Source organism: Rhinopithecus bieti, unplaced genomic scaffold (genome assembly GCF_001698545.2).
Source record: "Rhinopithecus bieti isolate Rb0 unplaced genomic scaffold, ASM169854v2 scaffold_13400, whole genome shotgun sequence".
Lineage (NCBI taxonomy): Eukaryota > Metazoa > Chordata > Mammalia > Primates > Cercopithecidae > Rhinopithecus > Rhinopithecus bieti.
The window spans coordinates 2,523,128-2,541,433 of record NW_016807991.1 but is presented as its reverse complement, the minus strand read 5'-3'; the positions used below and the strand labels follow the sequence as shown (position 1 = coordinate 2,541,433).

The 18,306-nt window shown below is 48.8% G+C and overlaps 1 protein-coding gene across 3 annotated transcripts in view; it reads right to left on the bottom strand.

The window, feature by feature from the left end:
• The window catches only part of DNAI2 (dynein axonemal intermediate chain 2), a 42,814-nt gene that overhangs the window by 7,845 nt on the left and 16,663 nt on the right, over window positions 1–18,306 (bottom strand). For all 3 annotated transcript variants that reach the window (XM_017884932.1, XM_017884933.1, XM_017884935.1), the window contains exons 6-9: window positions 17,293–17,406; window positions 8,342–8,481; window positions 6,706–6,828; window positions 2,669–2,892 (exon numbers count right to left, since the gene is read on the bottom strand). In XM_017884932.1, the coding sequence (XP_017740421.1) occupies window positions 2,669–2,892; window positions 6,706–6,828; window positions 8,342–8,481; window positions 17,293–17,406 (601 nt within the window). The remainder of the gene's footprint in view (window positions 1–2,668; window positions 2,893–6,705; window positions 6,829–8,341; window positions 8,482–17,292; window positions 17,407–18,306) is intronic.

The window sequence follows — 18,306 nt, the reverse complement described above, 5'->3', positions numbered from 1 at the left end:
TGTGGGGAAAAGAAAGAGAGATCAGACTGTTACTGTGTCTATATAGAAAGAAGTAGACATAAGAGACTCCATTTTGTTCTGTATTTGAGATGCTGTTAATCTGTGACCCTACCCCCAACCTTGTCCTTGCAAGAGACATGTGCTGTGGTGACTCAAGGTTTAAGGGATTTTGGGCTGTGCAGGGTGCGCTTTGTTAAACAAGTGCCTGAAGGCAGTGTGCTTGTGAAAAGTCATCACCATTCTCTTAATCTCAAGTACCCAGGGACACGTACACTGCCAAAGGTCGCAGGGACCTCTGCCTAGGAAAGCTAGGTATTGTCCAAGGTTTCTCCCCATGTGATAGTCTGAAATGTGGCCTCATGGGAAGGGAAAGACCTAATCGTCCCCCAGTCTGACACCCGTGAAGGGTCTGTGCTGAGGAGGATTAATATAAGAGGAAAGAAGGCCTCTTGGCAGTTGAGATAGAGAAAAGCATCTGTCTCCTGCCCATCCCTGGGCAAGGGAACATCTCAGTGTAAAACCCAATTATATGTTCTATTTACTGAGATGGAAGAAAACCGCCTTAGGGCGAAAGGTGGGACTTGCTAGCAATGCTGCTCTTTATGCACTAAAAAGGTTTATGGAGATGTTTGCATATACATATCAAGGCACAGCACTTTTCCTTAAACTTATGTCACAGTGATGTTTATTCATATATCTTACTGCTGACCTTCTCCCTACGATGATCCTATCATCCTGCCACTTCCCTTTTTCTAAGATGGTAAAGATAATGATCAATAAATACTGAGGGAACTCAGAGACCGGTGCCTGCGTGGGTCCTCTGTATGCTGAGCGCCGGTCCCCTGGGCCCACTTTTCTTTCTCTATACTTTGTCTCTGTGTCTCATTTCTTGTCTCAAGTCTCTCGTTCCACCTAACGAGAAACGCCCACAGGTGTGGAGGGGCAGGCCACCTCTTCAGGAACAATGCGCTGCCCTTCTCAGCCAGCGTTCCTACCCCTGTAGAATGACATCAAACCAGGTTTCTGCTCCCAAAGCAAGGACTGGCTGAGTCACAAGCCCCGGGGAGCTCCTTAACAAGCCCATTCCTAGGCTAAGCGTAAGATTCTGTTAGTACCCCCAGGGTTGGGGCTGGGAATCTGGATTTTAAAAAAATCACTCCTCAGCCAGGCATAGTGGCTCATGCCTGTAATCCCAGCACTTTGGGAGGCTGAGGCAGGTGGATCACCTGAGGTCAGGAGTTTGAGACCAGCCTGGCCAACATGGTGAAACTCTGTCTCTACTAAAAATACAAAAATTAGCTGGGCGTGCTGGCGTGCGCCTGTAGTCCCAGCTACACATGAAGATGAGGCAGGAAAATCGCTTGAGGCGGAGGTTGCAGTGAGCCAAGATCTTGCCATTGCATTCCAGCCTGGGGGACACAGCAAGACTCCGTCTCAAAAACAAACAAACAAACAAACAAAAACTCCTCCCAGGAGATTCTGATGCAAACAGATGTGGGAAGCACTGGAACCAAAGATGCTCATTAGGGTTGAAGGTGGCACTGACATTGCAGCAGTCTGTGGCTCTGTGGGCAGGAAAGGAGCCCCAGGATGGTTTTTTTTTTTTAGCAAGAGAAAAAAGGAATTTATTTATACATCAATGCACAATACCCTCGGGAGCGCCCAGGAGTGAGTGACTCAAGGGGGTGGTTAGAATTCAGGCTTATTACCTAACTTAAGAGATGAAGAGGAGGAGGAGAAAGGGCACTTTTAGGCAAGGTACAGGGGCCCTAAGAAAAATGGAGGGAGATGTGATAGTCCAAGCTTCTCTGGTCTAACCGTTGTGCTCACAGCTGTGTCAAGCTCCTTGTCTGTTGCTCCCCTCAGAGGAGTGGGCACTGAGCAAGACAGGCTATGCCGCATTGCTGAATCGTACCAAGGCACCCACATTTCCCAGCCAAGCTTCCTGGGTTCACACCCCAGCTCAGCTCCTCACTAGCTGGGAGAGCAGGAGCGAGCGGCTTGGCCTCTCTGTAGCCCATTTCCCTGACATGAAAAATGAGATGAGGAGAAGAGCAATGCTGCCTCCTCCTAGGGGTATTTTGAGGATTATGAAAATTAAGCCAGCCAGGCGCAGTGGCTTACGCCTATAATCACAACACTTTGGGAGGCCGAGGTGGGCAGATCACCTGAGGTCAGGAGTTCAAGACCAGCCTGGCCAATGTGGCGAAACCCCATCTCGACTAAAAATACAAAAATTAGCTGGGCATGGTGGCAGGTGCTTGTAGTCTCAGCTACTCGGGAGGCTGAGGCAGAAGAGTCACTTGAACCTGGGAGGTGGAGGTTGCAGTGACCCAAGATCACGCCACTGCATTCAGTCTGGGGAATTAAGCAAGACTGTGTCTAAAAAAGAAAAAAAAAAGAAAGAAAATTAAGCCATGGCCATTATTTTTAGCAGCTGGGTGGTTTGAAGCCTGTTGCTTTGTGGAGTGGCTGGAGCAAGTCACTTGCTAACACGAGTTCGGGTGTTTGTGGAAGGCTTTTTTCTCCATTTTACATATGAAGGCTCAGGACTCTCCCAGGCCCAGCTGGGCCCCCTCCAACCCCTCCTGTCCCCAGCATCCCCTCCTGTCCCCAGCATCCCCTCCCGTCCCCAGCATCCCCTCCTGTCCCCAGCATTGCCTCTTACTTGGTCCACATGATGGACGATTCCCGGCTGTCTTCAGACCAGATGCGGGCTGTCCAGTCACCAACCGTCAGGAAGTTCTTTGGGTAGAAGGGGTTTCTCTGGAGGGCGTAGATGGGGCCATGATGACCCGGGAAGGTGCACACAATCTTCTCAGCTGACGTCTTGGCCTTGCGGTTGCAGGAGACGATGATGCCCTGCTCAGTCCCCACCATGAACTTGGTGGGCTGTGGAAGGAGTGACACGGGGCGGGGGAAGGCTCCATGAACCATCAACTCGGATTAGCGGGCATGGACAGGAGCCTGCTTGGGGGGTCTGCAGGCCCTAGAAAGGCCCTCAGATCAAGCCTCGGCAAGGGCTGTGGCCCCTCCTGGAGAGCTGTCCCCACTCTTCCCGGGCTCCTCAGACCCCACCTTTCTGGAAGTTGCTCAAGGAGCCTGTGCTGAATGAAGTCCTCCCTGGCTCCCCTGTGCTGAATGAAGTCCTCCCTGGCTCCTCCAGTCCTGGAGGGTCATCACTAGTCCCTTCTGCAAGCATCACTGTGTCCTCGAAGCATTTGGCCATCAAGATCCTGAATGTTTGCTTACAGAGAGAGTAAAGAAGACCCAGGGAGGGGACGCAGGGTGGTCCACCCAGATCACTCACAGGATGGGCAGAGCCTTCCGTGGCAGGACAGTGACATTTGCCATAGCATTGTCCAGGGTGATGTCCCTGAGAACTCAGAGCAGGTGACCAACCAGCACTCAGGAAGCCACCTGGCAGTCGGTGATGTAATTCGTCCCCCTACTGCTGGTGGGTGAGCTCTTTGAGGGGCACAAGCTTGTCTGACATGGGTCCATCGCCCACGAACTGAGCTTTAGTAGTTACTCACTTTACTGCGGACTGAATGCACAAAGGCCGGTCTCCTGACTCCTGACCCAGTGCTCCCTCTGCGTCTCTGAGCATGACCCCCTCCATCATGCAATGCCCTGCCTTGTTTACTGTTCCATGTCTTAACTTCTGGGCTAGACTGGACAACCTCCACCAGCAGGGCCTGAGCCTACAATGGCGCTGTGTCCTCAGCATTCCAAATGGAAAGAACAGCTGAGTGAGGTAGGGGAGGGGCACACTGAGGGGAGGGCCTTTGTCCGTGGGCTCAGATGCCCTCTGCCGGTGGAGAACCTGCCCCTGTAGCGCTCCCAGGTTTTAGGTGGAGGTTGCAGTGAGCCAAGATCATGCCACTGCACTCCAGCCTGGCCTACAGAGCAAGACTCCACCTCAAAAAAAAAAAAAAAAAAAAAAGAAAGAAAGAAAGAAAAAAAAAAATGAAAAAGAACTCCTAGTTTATTTATTTATTAAGACAGGATCTGGTTCCATTGCCCAGGCTGGAGTGCAGTGGTACGATCTCAGCTCACTGCATCCTTGACCTTCTGGTCTCAAGCAATACTCCCACCTCAGCCTCCCACGTAGCTGGGACCACAGGCACACACCACCAGGGTCAGCTAATTTTTGTATTTTTTGTAGAGACAGAGTCTCCCTATGTTGTCCAGACTGGTCTCAAACGCCTAAGCTCAAGTGATCTGCACACCCCGGCTTCCCAAAGTGCTGGGATTACAGACCTGAGCCACTGCACCTGGCGTCTCCCCCAGGTTTTTTATTTTTATTTTTTAAAAAACGTATTGTTTTATTGTGCATTTTCTCTACCAGAAAATTACTAAAATGATAAATATAAAATCTCTAGAAAATACCCAGAATATGGCCAGGTGTGGTGGCTGAGGCATGAAAATCACTTGAACCCGGGAGGCAGAGGTTGCAGTGAGCCAAGATCATGTCACTGCACTCCAGCCTGGGCAACAGAGTGAGACTCTGTCTCAAAAAAAAAAGAAGAAGAAAAAAAAAAATTAGACTGGCGTGGTGGCATGCGCCTGTGGTCCCAGCTACTCAAGAGGCTGAGGCTTGAGCCCAGGAGGTAGATGTTGCAGTAAGCTGAGATCACACAACTGCACTCCAGCATGGGCAACAGAATGAAACCATGTCTCAACAAAACAAAACAAAAATCTGGGCTTCAAGTTGGGTGTCAAGGGCAAGTGAAAAGACCAAGCTTGAGAGGTCCAGAGAAGAAAGTATTCAAGCCGACTGCACACTGCCCGTCGGTGAGCCGGGGAGAAAGGCCACCCAGATCCGAGTGGCCCATCGTGCCTCTGGCCTCAGACTTCGTGGCAGGCTGCAGGTGGACACTCTGGGCCTTAGAGTTGGAACCCTGGGTTTGAGTCCCGGCTTTACCAGGTACTAGGACTCACAACGTAATCTCATGAACACTCATCGTGTGTATCTGGCAAGTATGGATAAAAACTTTACCCCACGAAATGGTTATAGGCGATTGCACGAGCTTATGAAATCAGGCAGCCACAAGTGTTCAGCACACTGTGTGCACCCTGCAAGGGCCAGACATGGAGGAGATGGCCCTAGTTGTGATGTGGTCACATGTCTAGCACTTGGCCCAGAAAGCCTTGCCTCTGGGACAGAATGTTCTCCTGAGCCCTCGCCACCCCAACCTCCATGCCCAGTGCCTTGTCCTCTGGGGAGGGGTCAGTTGACTTGTCTCCTCATCCCACCAACATTCATCTCTCAGCCTTGAGCTAGGGTTGCCCAGGCAGGTTCGAGGCCAGAGCCTCCCAAAGCCCTAGGAATGATGGCACATGACCCCGAAGCAAACAAGTGACACCTCCAAGGGGGAACCAGGCCTGGGCTGCACTGAGACATAAACCAAGACTTAGCCCAAGCCAAAAACCAACAAGCGAAAGGGATCTTCTTACTCTAGTGAGGAAGTCTTCCTTTACTGCTTCTAGAAGCTTCCCTCCTCTAACACATTTGCATTATGCTCAAACTTTGATATTTCCTGTTTTTCTTTTATTTTCTTTGTTTTTTTGAGATGGAGTTTCACTCTTGTTGTCCAGGCTGGAGTGCAATGGCACGATCTTGGCTCACCGCAATCTCCACCTCCCGGGTTCAAGCGATTCTCCTGCCTCAGCCTCCTGAGTAGCTGGGATTACAGGTGTACACCTCCATGCCCAGCTAATTTTGTATTTTTGGTAGAGATGGGGTTTTTCCATATTGGTCAGACTAGTCTTGAACTCCCAACCTCAGTTGATCCGCCCACCTTGGCCTCTCAAAGTGCCAGGATTACAGATGTGAGCCACCATGCCCGGCCCTTTTTTCTTTTCTTACGTAGGGACAGGGTCTTGCTATGTTGCCCAGGCTGGTCTTGAACTCCTGGGCTCAAGTGATCCTCCCACCTCCCAAAGTGCTGGGATTACAGGTGTGAGCCACTGTGCCTGGCCTCACATTGATACTTTTCTTCCTTTCTTTTTCTTTCTTTCCTTCCTTCCTTTTTCTTTCCTTTTTTTCTCTCTCCCTCTCTTTCTTGCTTTCTTTTTTGGTAAAGATTTGGGGGGTCTTACTATGTACCCAGGCTGGTCTTGAATTCTTGGCCTCCCAAAGTGCTGGGATTACAGATGTGAGCCACCCTGCCCAGCCTAAACTTCGATATTTCTTTGTCATTCTTTCTCAGTTACTGAACATTGAGACCATGCATGTGCTCTGGTTTTCTAAGGAGCCTGGTCTGACCTCATTTTCCTATCCAGAACCTCTTCTTTCCCCGGAGGAAGGCAGGTGGCCAGCCTAGGGCCCCGATGCCAGGCAGGGCCAGGACCTGGGCTGGAGTCCAGGCCTCCCTATGTTGGTCCTGGGCGTGACCTTCCCCAGGAAACAGGGCTTTTCTGGAATTGTCCTGTCAAAAGATTGCCCTCTGCATTCAGCTGGGCCACGGGCCAAAAGATGACTTGGTGCCATGACAACGGTGTCCTTCTTTGAGAAGCTCTGCTGCCCCCTGCTGGAAAGTTGCTGTAAAGGCCACACACGTCTAGGATGCGGGCGGGAAGGTTGGCCTCCCTGGGCTGATGCTGGGTTCGACAAGCACCTGATATCCTAGCAATGGCCTGTCTTTAGCCCTGGCTGCCCTTTCAATGCAAGTCAGGGAAGGGACAGCAAGTGACACTCACCAAAGTAGATTCAAACTCCAGGGAGATGGCCCCCAAGGCATTTTCCAACTGCTCCTTTTTGGTGATGTCCATGATCACGACCTCAGTGGGCTCACTCATCTTTCGGATGTCCCACCACATGACCTGGCAGGAGGTGGGGCGACAGTGAGACTTCGAAGCCCTGTATTTCCCCTGGCTTTTGCCTTTTCCACCCTCGCCCCACCTTCCTGGGGTCAGCCACTGGGCCACAAAAGATGGAGCTCCCAGCAATTCGTGGGAGCAAATACACTTTGAGGATTGCTGCTCTGTCCCCAGTTCCCACACCTGGCTGATCATCAGAGTCACCGACAAGCTTCATACAACCCAGATGCTGAGGCCTCGCCCTCGACCTACTGAATCAAAACCTCCAGGTGCAAGGCCAAGAATCCGTGTATGCCAAGACTCCCTGCAATAAGGCGATGTCCAGCAATGTTAAAAATGCATGTGTGCAGCCGGGCGTGGTGGCTCACACCTGTAAATCCCAGCACTTTGGGAGGCTGAGGTGGGCGGATCACGAGGTCCGGAGATCAAGACCATCCTGTCTAACATGGTGAAACCCTGTCTCTACTAAAATAAAAAAATAATAATACAAAAATTAGCCGGGCGTGGTGGCGGGCGCCTGTAGTCCCAGATACTCGGGAGGCTGAGGCAGGAGAATGGCATGAACCCAGGAGGCGGAGCTTGCAGTGAGCCAAGATGGCACCACTGCACTTCAGCCTGGGTGACAGAGCAAGACTCCATCTCAAAAAAAAAAAAAAAAAAAGCATGTATGCTCTGACCTAGAAGTCTCACTGCCAGCAATGTCTGCTGTAGATGTATCCCCGCATGTGTGCAATAATCTGTGTATAAAGATGCTCTTTGCTACATTTCTTGGGGGGTAGCAACAAAATATTAGAATCCATATATAAATTATGTTACACCCACAGGATGCAATTATTAACAGGCAGGGGCGGCGGTGTATGAAATATGATGAAACTATCTCCAAGGTACACACAGTGAAAAACATCAAGTACAGACTAGAGTGTAAAGTGTGCAAAAAGAAAGCGTGAAGAAGAGAGAGATGTGTTTCCTTGCATATGCAGAGACTAGCTCCAAAGGCAGACATAGGAGAGGGAGGGAGAGGAGGAAGTGCAGGCAGAGGTGAGAGGAAGGCATTTTCTTTTTTGCACTCTTTAGATTCTATTCCGAGGGCATGTATTATCACTACTCAATTTAAAAATAAAGTGCATGGCCGGGCACGGTGGCTCACGCCTGTAATCCCAGCACTTTGGAAGGCCGAGGTGGGTGGATCACCTGAGGTCAGAGTTCGAGACCAGCCTGGTCAACATAGTGAGGCACCATCTCTGCTAAACATAAAAAATTAGTCAGGCATGGTGGCAGGCGTCTGTAGTCCCAGCTACTTGGGAGGCTGAGGCAGGAGAATTGCTTGAACCCAGGAGGTGGAGGTTGTAGTGAACCGAGGTCGCGCCATTGCACCCCAGCTCGGGCAACAAGAGTGAAACTCCATCTCAAAATAAAATGTGTTAAAGGAAATGTCCCCAGGGATTCTGATGGGGAACCAGGGAACAGTTACTGCCTCTCCCTGCCCTCCCCTCCCCAGTGTCTGGCTGGTGGGTACCTGCCCATCCGTGGATGCTGAGAAGCACTCGGTGCCCGTCTTCGACTGCAGCCAGATGGTGCCATACACAGGGTCTCGGTGGCTGAACTCAATGGTGGATAGCTCCGCCACCAGGCTGCCCTTTCGGGTGTCCCAGCAGGCTGGTGAGGAAGGAGATGAAGAAGGAGTGGAGGGGGGCACAGGCTTCCTTCCTTGGGGCAGGGAGCAGAGGAGAGAGGGGGGCTGCTGCTTTTGGTTTGGCAGATATGTGGTGTTTTAGAATCAGGGTTTGGTTCAAATCAGCCTGAGTTTCCTATCAGCCCCCACAGACTCTCTAGAGAGACTCCCAGAGTGCAAGCTTCATTCAGTTCCTTGAGCCCCTCCCTACCCAACACTCGGCCCTGGGAAAGCCTCTGGGGATAGCATAGGCATAGTGGCAGGGGAACACATGAGGGTGGTCAGGGAAGGCCTCCTGGAGGAAGTGACAGGTAGCTGAGATGGAAGATGAGCCTCAGGGTGGAGGGAGCCAGGCGAGAGGAGAGCCGAGTCCCTACCACGGGGAAGAACACGTGGAAGGGCCCCATTTAGGGACTTTCTCTGCTGCATTAGCTCTTTCCCTTTTATCCTCTGTACCTCTGCTGCCTCTGCTGGAAAGAAACTCACAGAGGAGCTTTAGCCTTTACTGTGATCTGTTATTAGTGCTTTGCCAAGAAAGACGGGAAGGTTATCTGTCCTTTGTCCTGTTAGATTTCGTTTCCATTTTCCCATGAATGCACAATGAGGGCTCACCCTGTCACTCGGAGCTGTTTCTAGGAAAGGCCGTTTTGTAAAATAACAAAAGTGCTTAGTTCATAAGCTTTGACTTAGTATTTCTCCAAGTCCAAGGCATTTGCTCCTGAACTAAGCTGGCCCAGAAATACGTTTCCTTAGATAAGCCTGCTCAGCCAAGCACAGTGGCTCATGCCTGTAATCCTAGCACATTAGGAGGCTGAAGCAAAAGGATTGCTTGAGCCCAGGAATCCAATACCAGCTTGGGCAACATAGTGAGATCCCGCCTCTACAAAAAATTTAAAAACTAGCTGGGCATGGTGGCACATGCCTGTAGTCCCCGCTACTCGGGAGGCTGAGGTGGGAGAATTGCTTGAGCCTGGGAGGTTGAGGCTGCAGTGAGCCATGATCGTGCCACTGCACTCCAGCCTGGGTGACAAAGCAAGACCCTGTCTCAAAAAATAAAAATAAGCCAGGTGTGGTGGCTCACACCTGTAATCCCAGCACTTTGGTAGGTTGAGGTGGGTGGATCACTTGACGTCAGGAGTTCAAGACCAGCCTGGCCAACACAGTGAAACCCCATCTCTACTAAAAATACAAAAAATTATATTTTTTGTATTTTTAGCTGGGCATGGTGGTGGGCACTTGTAATCCCAGCTTCTCAGGAGGCTGAGGCATGAGAATCGCTCGTGCCTGGGAGGCGGAGGTTGCAGTGAGCTGAGATCACGCCACTGCACTCCAATCTGTGCAACAAAGCAAGACTGTCTCAAAAACAAAACAAAACATAAAAATAAATAAAAATAAAAGATAAGCCTGCTCTACTTTGGCAAAGCAGTGCTCGAGGGTAGGTCCCACTGGGTCCTACATGGTCCCTAGACGGGCCGTTCTTGGAGCAGCAGAGCGCCAGAGTCTGGGCTGGTATGAGCCGGCATGAAAAGCCATGGAAAGAGGTTATGAATAATGAGTGAGGCAAGGCTCCTGAATTAATCATGGCAAAGTGGCTCCGCTTCGGGCTTTTAGAGCTCTGGCACCCAGATAATTTGGCAGGGACGTTTATGGGAGCCCGGGTCTATTCCATAATCTGAAAGCTCCCTTGGGCAGGAGGCAGCAGGTCTGAGAGGGAGAGCCAGGCCTCAGGAAGCAGCTGACAACAGAGTTTCGGAGGAGGAGTTTCTCAGCATCCTGGCTCCCACTCCCAAAGAAGAAGCAGAAGTATAAGAACATACAGAGGGCCGGGCGCGGCGGCTCACGCCTGTGATCCCAGCACTTTGGGAGGCCGAGGCGGGCAAATCACGAGGTCAGGAGATCGAGACCATCCTGGCTAACATGGTGAAACCCCATCTCTACTAAAAATACAGAAAATTAGCCGGGCGCGGTAGTGGGCGCCTGTAGTCCCAGCTACTGGGGAGGTTGAGGTAGGAGAATGGCGTGAACCCGGGAGATGGAGCTTGCAGTGAGCCGAGATCACGCCACTGCACTCCAGCCTGGGCGACAGAGCAAGATTCTGTCTCAAAAAAAAAAAAAAAAAAATAGAACATACAGAGGGGGAGGAGTGGGGAATGCTTTTCATGCCCAGGGTCAAGACTGGCCTGGGTGTAGTCATGGGTTGGATGTCTGGTGACTCCAGGGTCAGGGGAACAGAGCAGGTAGGGACATTCAGAGCCAATCCAGGCAGGTGACTTCTGATCTCACTAGAGATTTAAAAAAAAAAAAAAAAAAAACAGTTTGGGCCAGGTTCAGTGGCTCACACCTGTAATCACAGCACTTTGGGAGGTCAAGGTGGGTGGGTCACTTGAGGCCAGGAGTTTGAGACCAGCCTGGCCAACACGGCAAAACTCTGTTTCTATTAAAAATACAAAAATTGACCAGGTGCGGTGGCATGCACCAGCCACTGGGGAGGCTGAGGCAGGAGGATCTCTTCAACCCAGGAGGCGAGGGTTGCAGTGAGCTGAGATCGCATCACCACAGTCCAGCCTGGGTGACAGAGAGAGATTCTGTCTCAAAAAAAGAAAAAAGAAAAAAAAAGGGTTGGGCGCGGTAGCTCATGCCTGTAATCCCAGCACTTTGGGAGGCAGAGGCAGGCGGAACACGAGGTCAGGGGTTTAGACCATACCGGCTAACACAGTGAAACCCCGTCTCTACTAAAAAAAATACAAAAAATTAGCTGGGCACGGTGGCGGGCACCTGTAGTCCCAGCTATTCGGAAGGCTGAGGTAGGAGAATGGCATGAACCCAGGAGGTGGAGCTTGCAGTGAGCCAAGATCGGGCCACTGCACTCCAGCCTGGGCGACACAGCAAGACTCCATCTCAAGGAAAAAAAAAAAAAAATCAGTTTTCCAGGTGTGCCATCAGCAAAATCCATGAAGTAAGGACCTCCAAAAATTATCTCCTCCATAATAGCAGTGAGAAAACTGGCAAAATGGTCAGAATCAACTTTTCAGAACTCTGGAAATTAGCCAGAGGCTTAGGGCAGTCGGGAGAATGTTTATTCAAGAAAAACAGTAGAATCTTGGTAAAAACAGTGGCATTTTCACTTGCCCTAGTTAAGATTGCACACACTGCAGTTCTGTGGTGGCCTTGAAAATTCACATCCTGCACTCCTGATGAAAAACAGCAGCCTGGCGCCACAAGAGGGAGCAGAATGGGGCTGGAGCTCCTTTCAAGTCTCATGCCCAAAGAACTGTCATTATCTGAGTGTCCGGTGGTTCCCTGATAAGGCTCCTCTTGCAAGGTTGGCTGTAATTGACTTGGTTCAGCCTTTGCCTGGTGTGAAAAGTCTTCTCATCAGGGTGTAATTGCAGGCAACTGATTAACTTTGCAGCTTCCTGAGGCAGTGGATAACAGGTGGGGCAAGGAATAGACCGATGAAAAAGCTTAAAAGGAAAAGCTGGGCCGGGTACAGTGGCTCACGCCTGTACTTTGGAAGGCTGAGGCAGGACTGCTTGAGGCCAGGAGTTCACAACCTACCTGTTCAACATAGCAAGACCCTGTCCCTATTTTTCTTTGTCTCTTTCTCTCTCTCTCTCTCTCTCTAGAGGCAAGATCTCACTATGCTGCCCAGGCTAGTTTCGAACTCCTGAACTCAGGCGATCCTCCTGCCTCAGCCTCCCAAAGTGTTAGGATTACAGACGTGAGCCACTGTGCTCAGCCTCTATTAACTTTAAACAACAAAAGTAGATAAACAAAAGGAAAAGCTGAAACACGATGTGTCCACGGGGCTTTGAAAAGATCTGACGTATTCCTAGGAGTCTAGAAAGTCACAAGCATGGATAGTGCTGGGTACATGCCCAGGGCTGTGTCATGCTCAAGAAAGCTGGTAAAGCCCTAAATTCTCATCTCTGGCTGACCTCATCTCTGCACAGACACTAAGGCAGAGTTGACAACTGCCTGGCTGGGTGTGAAGGCATGCTCACACATGCACACAGAGCCCCTTGGCAGAGAAGAGGAGATTTTTGCTGACAAATGCTTAAGGAAATCTTTGTCCAATCATTAACTAATCACGAAGCTAAGCAGAGACTATAAGTGGTCACACGTGACACAGAATACAGACTTTCCAGAACTAGCTAAGAAAATTCATTAATGAAACAAAGAACAACTACAACAAACAGCAACAGCGCACACTCTGGGAGGTATGTCAATCTGATTTGCAAAGTTGCCACATTAAATCATACAAAAAGTATAGTTTTTAATAAAAAAAAGTTATAAGACATGCCAAGAAATACAAATGTGTGGCCCAAACACAGGAATAAAAAAGCAATAAATAGAGACTGTCCCCAAGAAGCCCAGATGTTGGACTAACTAGACAAAGGCCTCACATCAGCTGTGCTAAACATGTTCAAAGAAAGAAGTCACGTTGAAAGAACTAAAGAAAAGCCTGAGGTGATATCTCACCAAATAAAAATTACAAATAGACAAAAATTATTATCATTATTATTTTTGAAGACAGAGTTTCACTTTGTTGCCCAGCCTGGAGTGCAGGGGCACAATCTTAGCTTACTGCAACCTCCGCCTCCTGGGTTCAAGCAATTCTCTTGCCTCAGCCTCCCAAGTAGCTGAGATTGCAGGCACACTCCACCACACCTGGCTGATTTTTTTTTTTTTTGTATTTTAGTAGAGACAGGGTTTGACCATGCTGCCCACGCTGGTCTTGAACTCCTGACTTCAGGTAATCCTCCCACCTCAGCCTCCTGAAGTGCTAGGATTACAGGCATGAGCCACCACATCCGAACAAGACAGAAATTATTTTTAAAAGAAAGAACAAAATAGAAATTCTGGAGTCATTAACCAAAATAAAAATATAGTAGAGAAGCTACAGAATGGCATATTTGAGCAGGCAGAAGAATCACTGAATGTGAAGATGGACCAATTGAGATTACGTAGTCTGAGGACGAGAAACAAAAGAGAACAAAGAAAAACAGAGTCTAAAGACCTGTGGGACACCATCAAGCATGCCAACTTACACATAATGGAAGTCATAGAAGGAGAGGAGAGAAAGGGTAGGAAAAAATATTTGAATAAATAATGGTTGTAAATATTCCATATTTGATTTTTTTTTTTTTTTTTTTTTGAGACAGAGTCTTGCTCTGTCACCTAGGCTGGAGTGCAATGGCATGATCTCGGCTCACTGCAAGCTCCACCTCCCAGGTTTATGCCATTCTCCTGCCTCAGCCTCCCGAGTAGCTGGGACTACAGGTGCCCACCACCACACCCAGCTAATTTCTTTGTATTTTTTAGTAGAGATTGAGTTTCACCGTGTTAGCCAGGATGGTCTCGATCTCCTGACCTCGTGATCTGCCTGCCTCGGCCTCCCAAAGTGCTAGGACTACAGGCATGAGCCACCGTGCCCAGCCATATTTGATTTGTTTAAAAAAAAATCTACACATCCAAGAAACTCAATGAATTCCAAGTGGAATAAACTCAAAGATATCCATACCTAGAAACCTCATAATCAAAGCTGAAGCCAGAGACTCTTGAAAGCAGCAAGAGAAAAATGACTCATAACATACATGGGATCATCAATAAGATCAACAGCTGAAGTTGGGTGCAGTGGCTCACGCCTGAAATCCCAGCAACTTAGGAGGCCAAGGTGGGAGAATTGCTTGAGGCCAGGAGTTCGAGACCAGCCTGGGCAACACAGCAAGACCCCATCTCTACAAAAATTAAAAAATAAAAAAGTAGTTGGGTGTGGTGACGTGCACCTGTCATCCCAGCTACTTGGGAGGCTACTTGGGAGGACTGCTTGATCCCAGGGGTTTGAGGCTGCAGTGAGCTATGATCATGGCACTGCACTCCAGCTTGGGTGACAGAGTGAGATCTTGTCTCTAAAAAAAGAAAAGAAAGAAAAAAAAAGAAATGATAAGGGAATTAAAATGGTACACTAGAAAATATGTAACACAAAAGAAGGCAGTTATGGAGAAAGAACAAAAAGATTTAAGACATACAGAAAAAAAAAGCAAAATGGCGGATGTAAACTTTATCAGTAATTAAATTAATGTAAATAGATTAAACTCTCCACTTAAAACCAGAGATTGACAGAATAGATTAAAAGGAAAAAAACCATGATCCAGGCTGGGCACGGTGGCGCATGCCTGTCATCTCAGCACTTTGGGAGGCCGAGGTGGGCACATCGCTTGAGGCCAGGAGTTTGAGATCAACCTGGCCAACATGGTAAAACCTCATCTCAAAAACACAAAAATTAGCTAGGCGTGGTGGCCGGCACCTGTAATCCCAGCTACTAGGGAGGCTGAGGCAGGAGAATCACTTGAACCCAGGAGGCGGAGGTTGCAGTGAGCTGAGATCACACCACTGCACTCCAGCCTGGGTGACAGAGTGAGATTCTGTCTCAAAAAACCAACAAACAAACAATCTATGATTCACCTGTATGCCAGCTACATGTAATCTACAAGAGACATACTTTATTTATTTATTTACTTTTTATTTTTTTGAGATGTAGTCTCGCTCTGTTGCCCAGGCTGGAGTTCAGTGGCATGATCTTGACTCACTGCAATCTCAGCTTCCCAGGTTCAAGCGATTCTTGTGCCTTAGCCTCCCAAGTAGCTGGGATTACAGGTACATGTCACCACACCTGGCCACAAGAGACATACTTTAGATCCAAAGAGGCAAACAGGTTAAAAGTAAAAGGATGGGGAAAGATATACCATGTAAATGGTAACCAAACAGAGCTGGAGTGCCTGTCTCAAAGACAGACAGACTTTGAGATGAGAAATGCTACTAGAGACAAATAAAGACATTATATACTGATAAAAGGGTTAATTCACTAGGAAAACTTAAGAATTATAAACATGTGCATGTACTGAATAACACAGCCTTAACATACAGGAAGCAAAAGCTGATAAAATTGAAGAAGAAATACACAAGTCAACAATAATAATGGCAGACGCCAGTATCCTACCTTCAACAATAGACATAGCCACTAGGCGAAAGACCAACAAGGAAATAGAAGTCTTGCCAGCACTATAGACAAGACCTCCTGGGCATCTGTAGAAAACTCCACCGGACAATAAGCAGAATATAGTCTTCTCAAGCGCTCATGGAACATTCTCCAGGATAGACAATATGCTAGGCCATAGAGCAAGTCTCAATAAATTTAAAAGATTGAAATCAGGCCAGGCGTGGTGGTTCATCCCAGCACTTTGGGAGGCCAGCCGAGGCGGGCGGATCGCTTGAGCCCAGGAGTTTAAGACCAGCGCAGGCAGCATGATGAAACCTTGTGACTACAAAAACTACAAAAATTAGCCGAGCGTGGTGGCACACGCCTGTAGTCCCAGCTACTCGGGAGGCTGAGGTTAAAGGATGGCTTGGGCCCAGGAGGTCGAGGCTGCAATGAGGCGTGATTGCACCACTGCACTCCGTCCTGGGCAACAGAGTAAAACTCCGCCTAAAAAAAAAAAAAAAGAAAAGAAAATGATTATAAGGGAATACTGTGAACAATTATATGTCAACAAACTAGACAACTTGATGAAATGGAAAAGTTCCTAGAAAGACAGAAACTACCAAAACCAATTAAAGAAGAAACAGAAAATGTCAAGAGGATCTATAACAAGTAAAGGGACGGAATTGTAACTTTTAAGCTTCCAATAAAGAAAAGCCAGAGACCAGATGGCTTCACTGATGAGTTCTTCCAAACATTTCGAGAATTAATACCGGCCAGGCATGGTGGCTCACACTGGTAACCCCAGCACTTTGGAAGGCCAAAGAGGGAGGATCACTTGAGGTCAGGAATTTGAGACCAGTCTGGCCAACATGGTGAAACGCTAACTCTATTGAAAAAAGACAAAAATTAGCCAGGCGTGGTGACATGAGACTAATCCCAGCTACTTGGAAGGCTGAGGCAGGAGAATCACTTGAATCGGAGAGGTAGAGGCTGCAGTGAGCCGAGATCGCGCTCCTGCACTCCAGCCTGGGTGACAGAGCTAGACTCCATCTCAAAAAAAAAAAAAAAAAAAAAGAAAAGAAAAAGAATTAATACCAATTCTTCACAAACTTCCAGAAGGGGACACTTCCCAGCTCATTCTATAAGGCCAGTATGATCCATATCCGTTAGCATGTAAGTTTCCCAGGCTGCCTCTCCCAAAATGAGGCTCCCCAATGCTCTCATCATCCCTTTACGGCGGCCCCTAGTCAAATATTGTCTGATTTTATACGAACTATAGTTTTTAAAAACTGTTTATTTTGAGCTAATTTTAGACTTACGGTAGTAACAGGAGACACTGCTGAGGTGTCAGCCGAACCTGCCTCGCCTGTGTCTGCAGTTGGTCAGCTATGGGAGATCCCCACCCCACTTAGTCTTCTATGGCCAAGTCCAGGCTTCCATGTGAGCAGCAGCAGGACTGGCTCTAAGAGCCTGGGTCCCAGCCAGGCTCAGTGGCTCACACCTGTAATCCCAGCACTATGGGAGGCCCAGGTGGGTGAATCAACTGAGGTCAGGAGTGCGAGACCAGCCTGGCCAACATGGTGAAACCCTGTCTCCACTAAAAATAACAAAAAAATTAGTCCGGCGTGGTGGTGGACACCTGTAATCTCAGTGACTCGGGAGGCTGAGGCAGGAGAATCGCTTGAACCCAGGAGGCAGAGGTTGCAGTGAGCCGAAATTGCGCCACTGCACTCCAGCCTGGGCAACAGGAGTGAAATTCCATCTTAAAAACAAAAAACAAAACAAAAAAAAAGCCTGGGTCCCTCCTTACCTATCTGTCCATTGTAGCAGCCACCCAGGAGCACGTGGGAATCTTTGGGGTTGAACTCCAAGGTAACAAGTGGAGATGATGGCTTCAGAGCAAGTTCAGGCTTGTTGGGGTTCTCTATAAAGCAGAAAAAAAATATCCCATCAGGCCTGGAAAGAAAAGGACAGGATCAGCAAGTTTCACCCCTTCTGCGGGTGGGTAGTGGGGACATGGTGGCAGGGGGAAGCCTGGAAGCCCCTCCAGTCTTTCCCCAGGCTGCACCCCCTGGTCCACCTTGGCCAGAATCTGGCATTCTTGACCTAGGGGCTTTGCTGATGGTTTTTATTTTTGGTGAACAGGGTTGGGGTGTGCCTATGTGTGTGATAATTATATTTCTAGTCCAATTCCCGGGTTTGGTGTCAAATAAGGTTTTGATACTAAGGTTTTTACGTAAAGTCAACTCTCTGCCAGTTTCTTCAAACCAGGTCTCTGGACTGCAGATAACGACGAGTCTACCCCATGGGGCCGCTGCCAGAACTCACTGAGCTGCCGGGGTGTCGGGTGTTAGCTCTGTGCCTGGCACCTACACGTTTATTTTAATAATGCTGCCAATGAAGGGAAGCTAGAGAGCATGAAGCCACCACCACCCTCTCCCTGCCTGCGCCTTGCCAGCCCTTCTGTAGACAACGGTTTGTGCTAATAAAGGGACACGCTGCTCCTGCAGGCCATGAATTAAAGGCAAGCGTCAGGACAGACAGGACAAAGGCCCAAGTTCCATTCCACTGCCCGAGTCCCTTCTCAGTCTGCTGGGCACTCTTTCCATACACTCCTTTTTCTTGTTGTTGTTGAGACAGAGTCTCGCTCTGTCTGTCACCCAGGATGGAGTGCAGCGGAATGATCTCGGCTCACTGCAACCTCTGACTCCTGGGTTCCAGTGATTCTCCTGCCTCAGTCTCCCAAGTAGCTGGGATTACAGGCACCCACCACCAAGCACAGCTAATTTTTGTAATTTTAGTAGAGACGGGGTTTCATCATGTT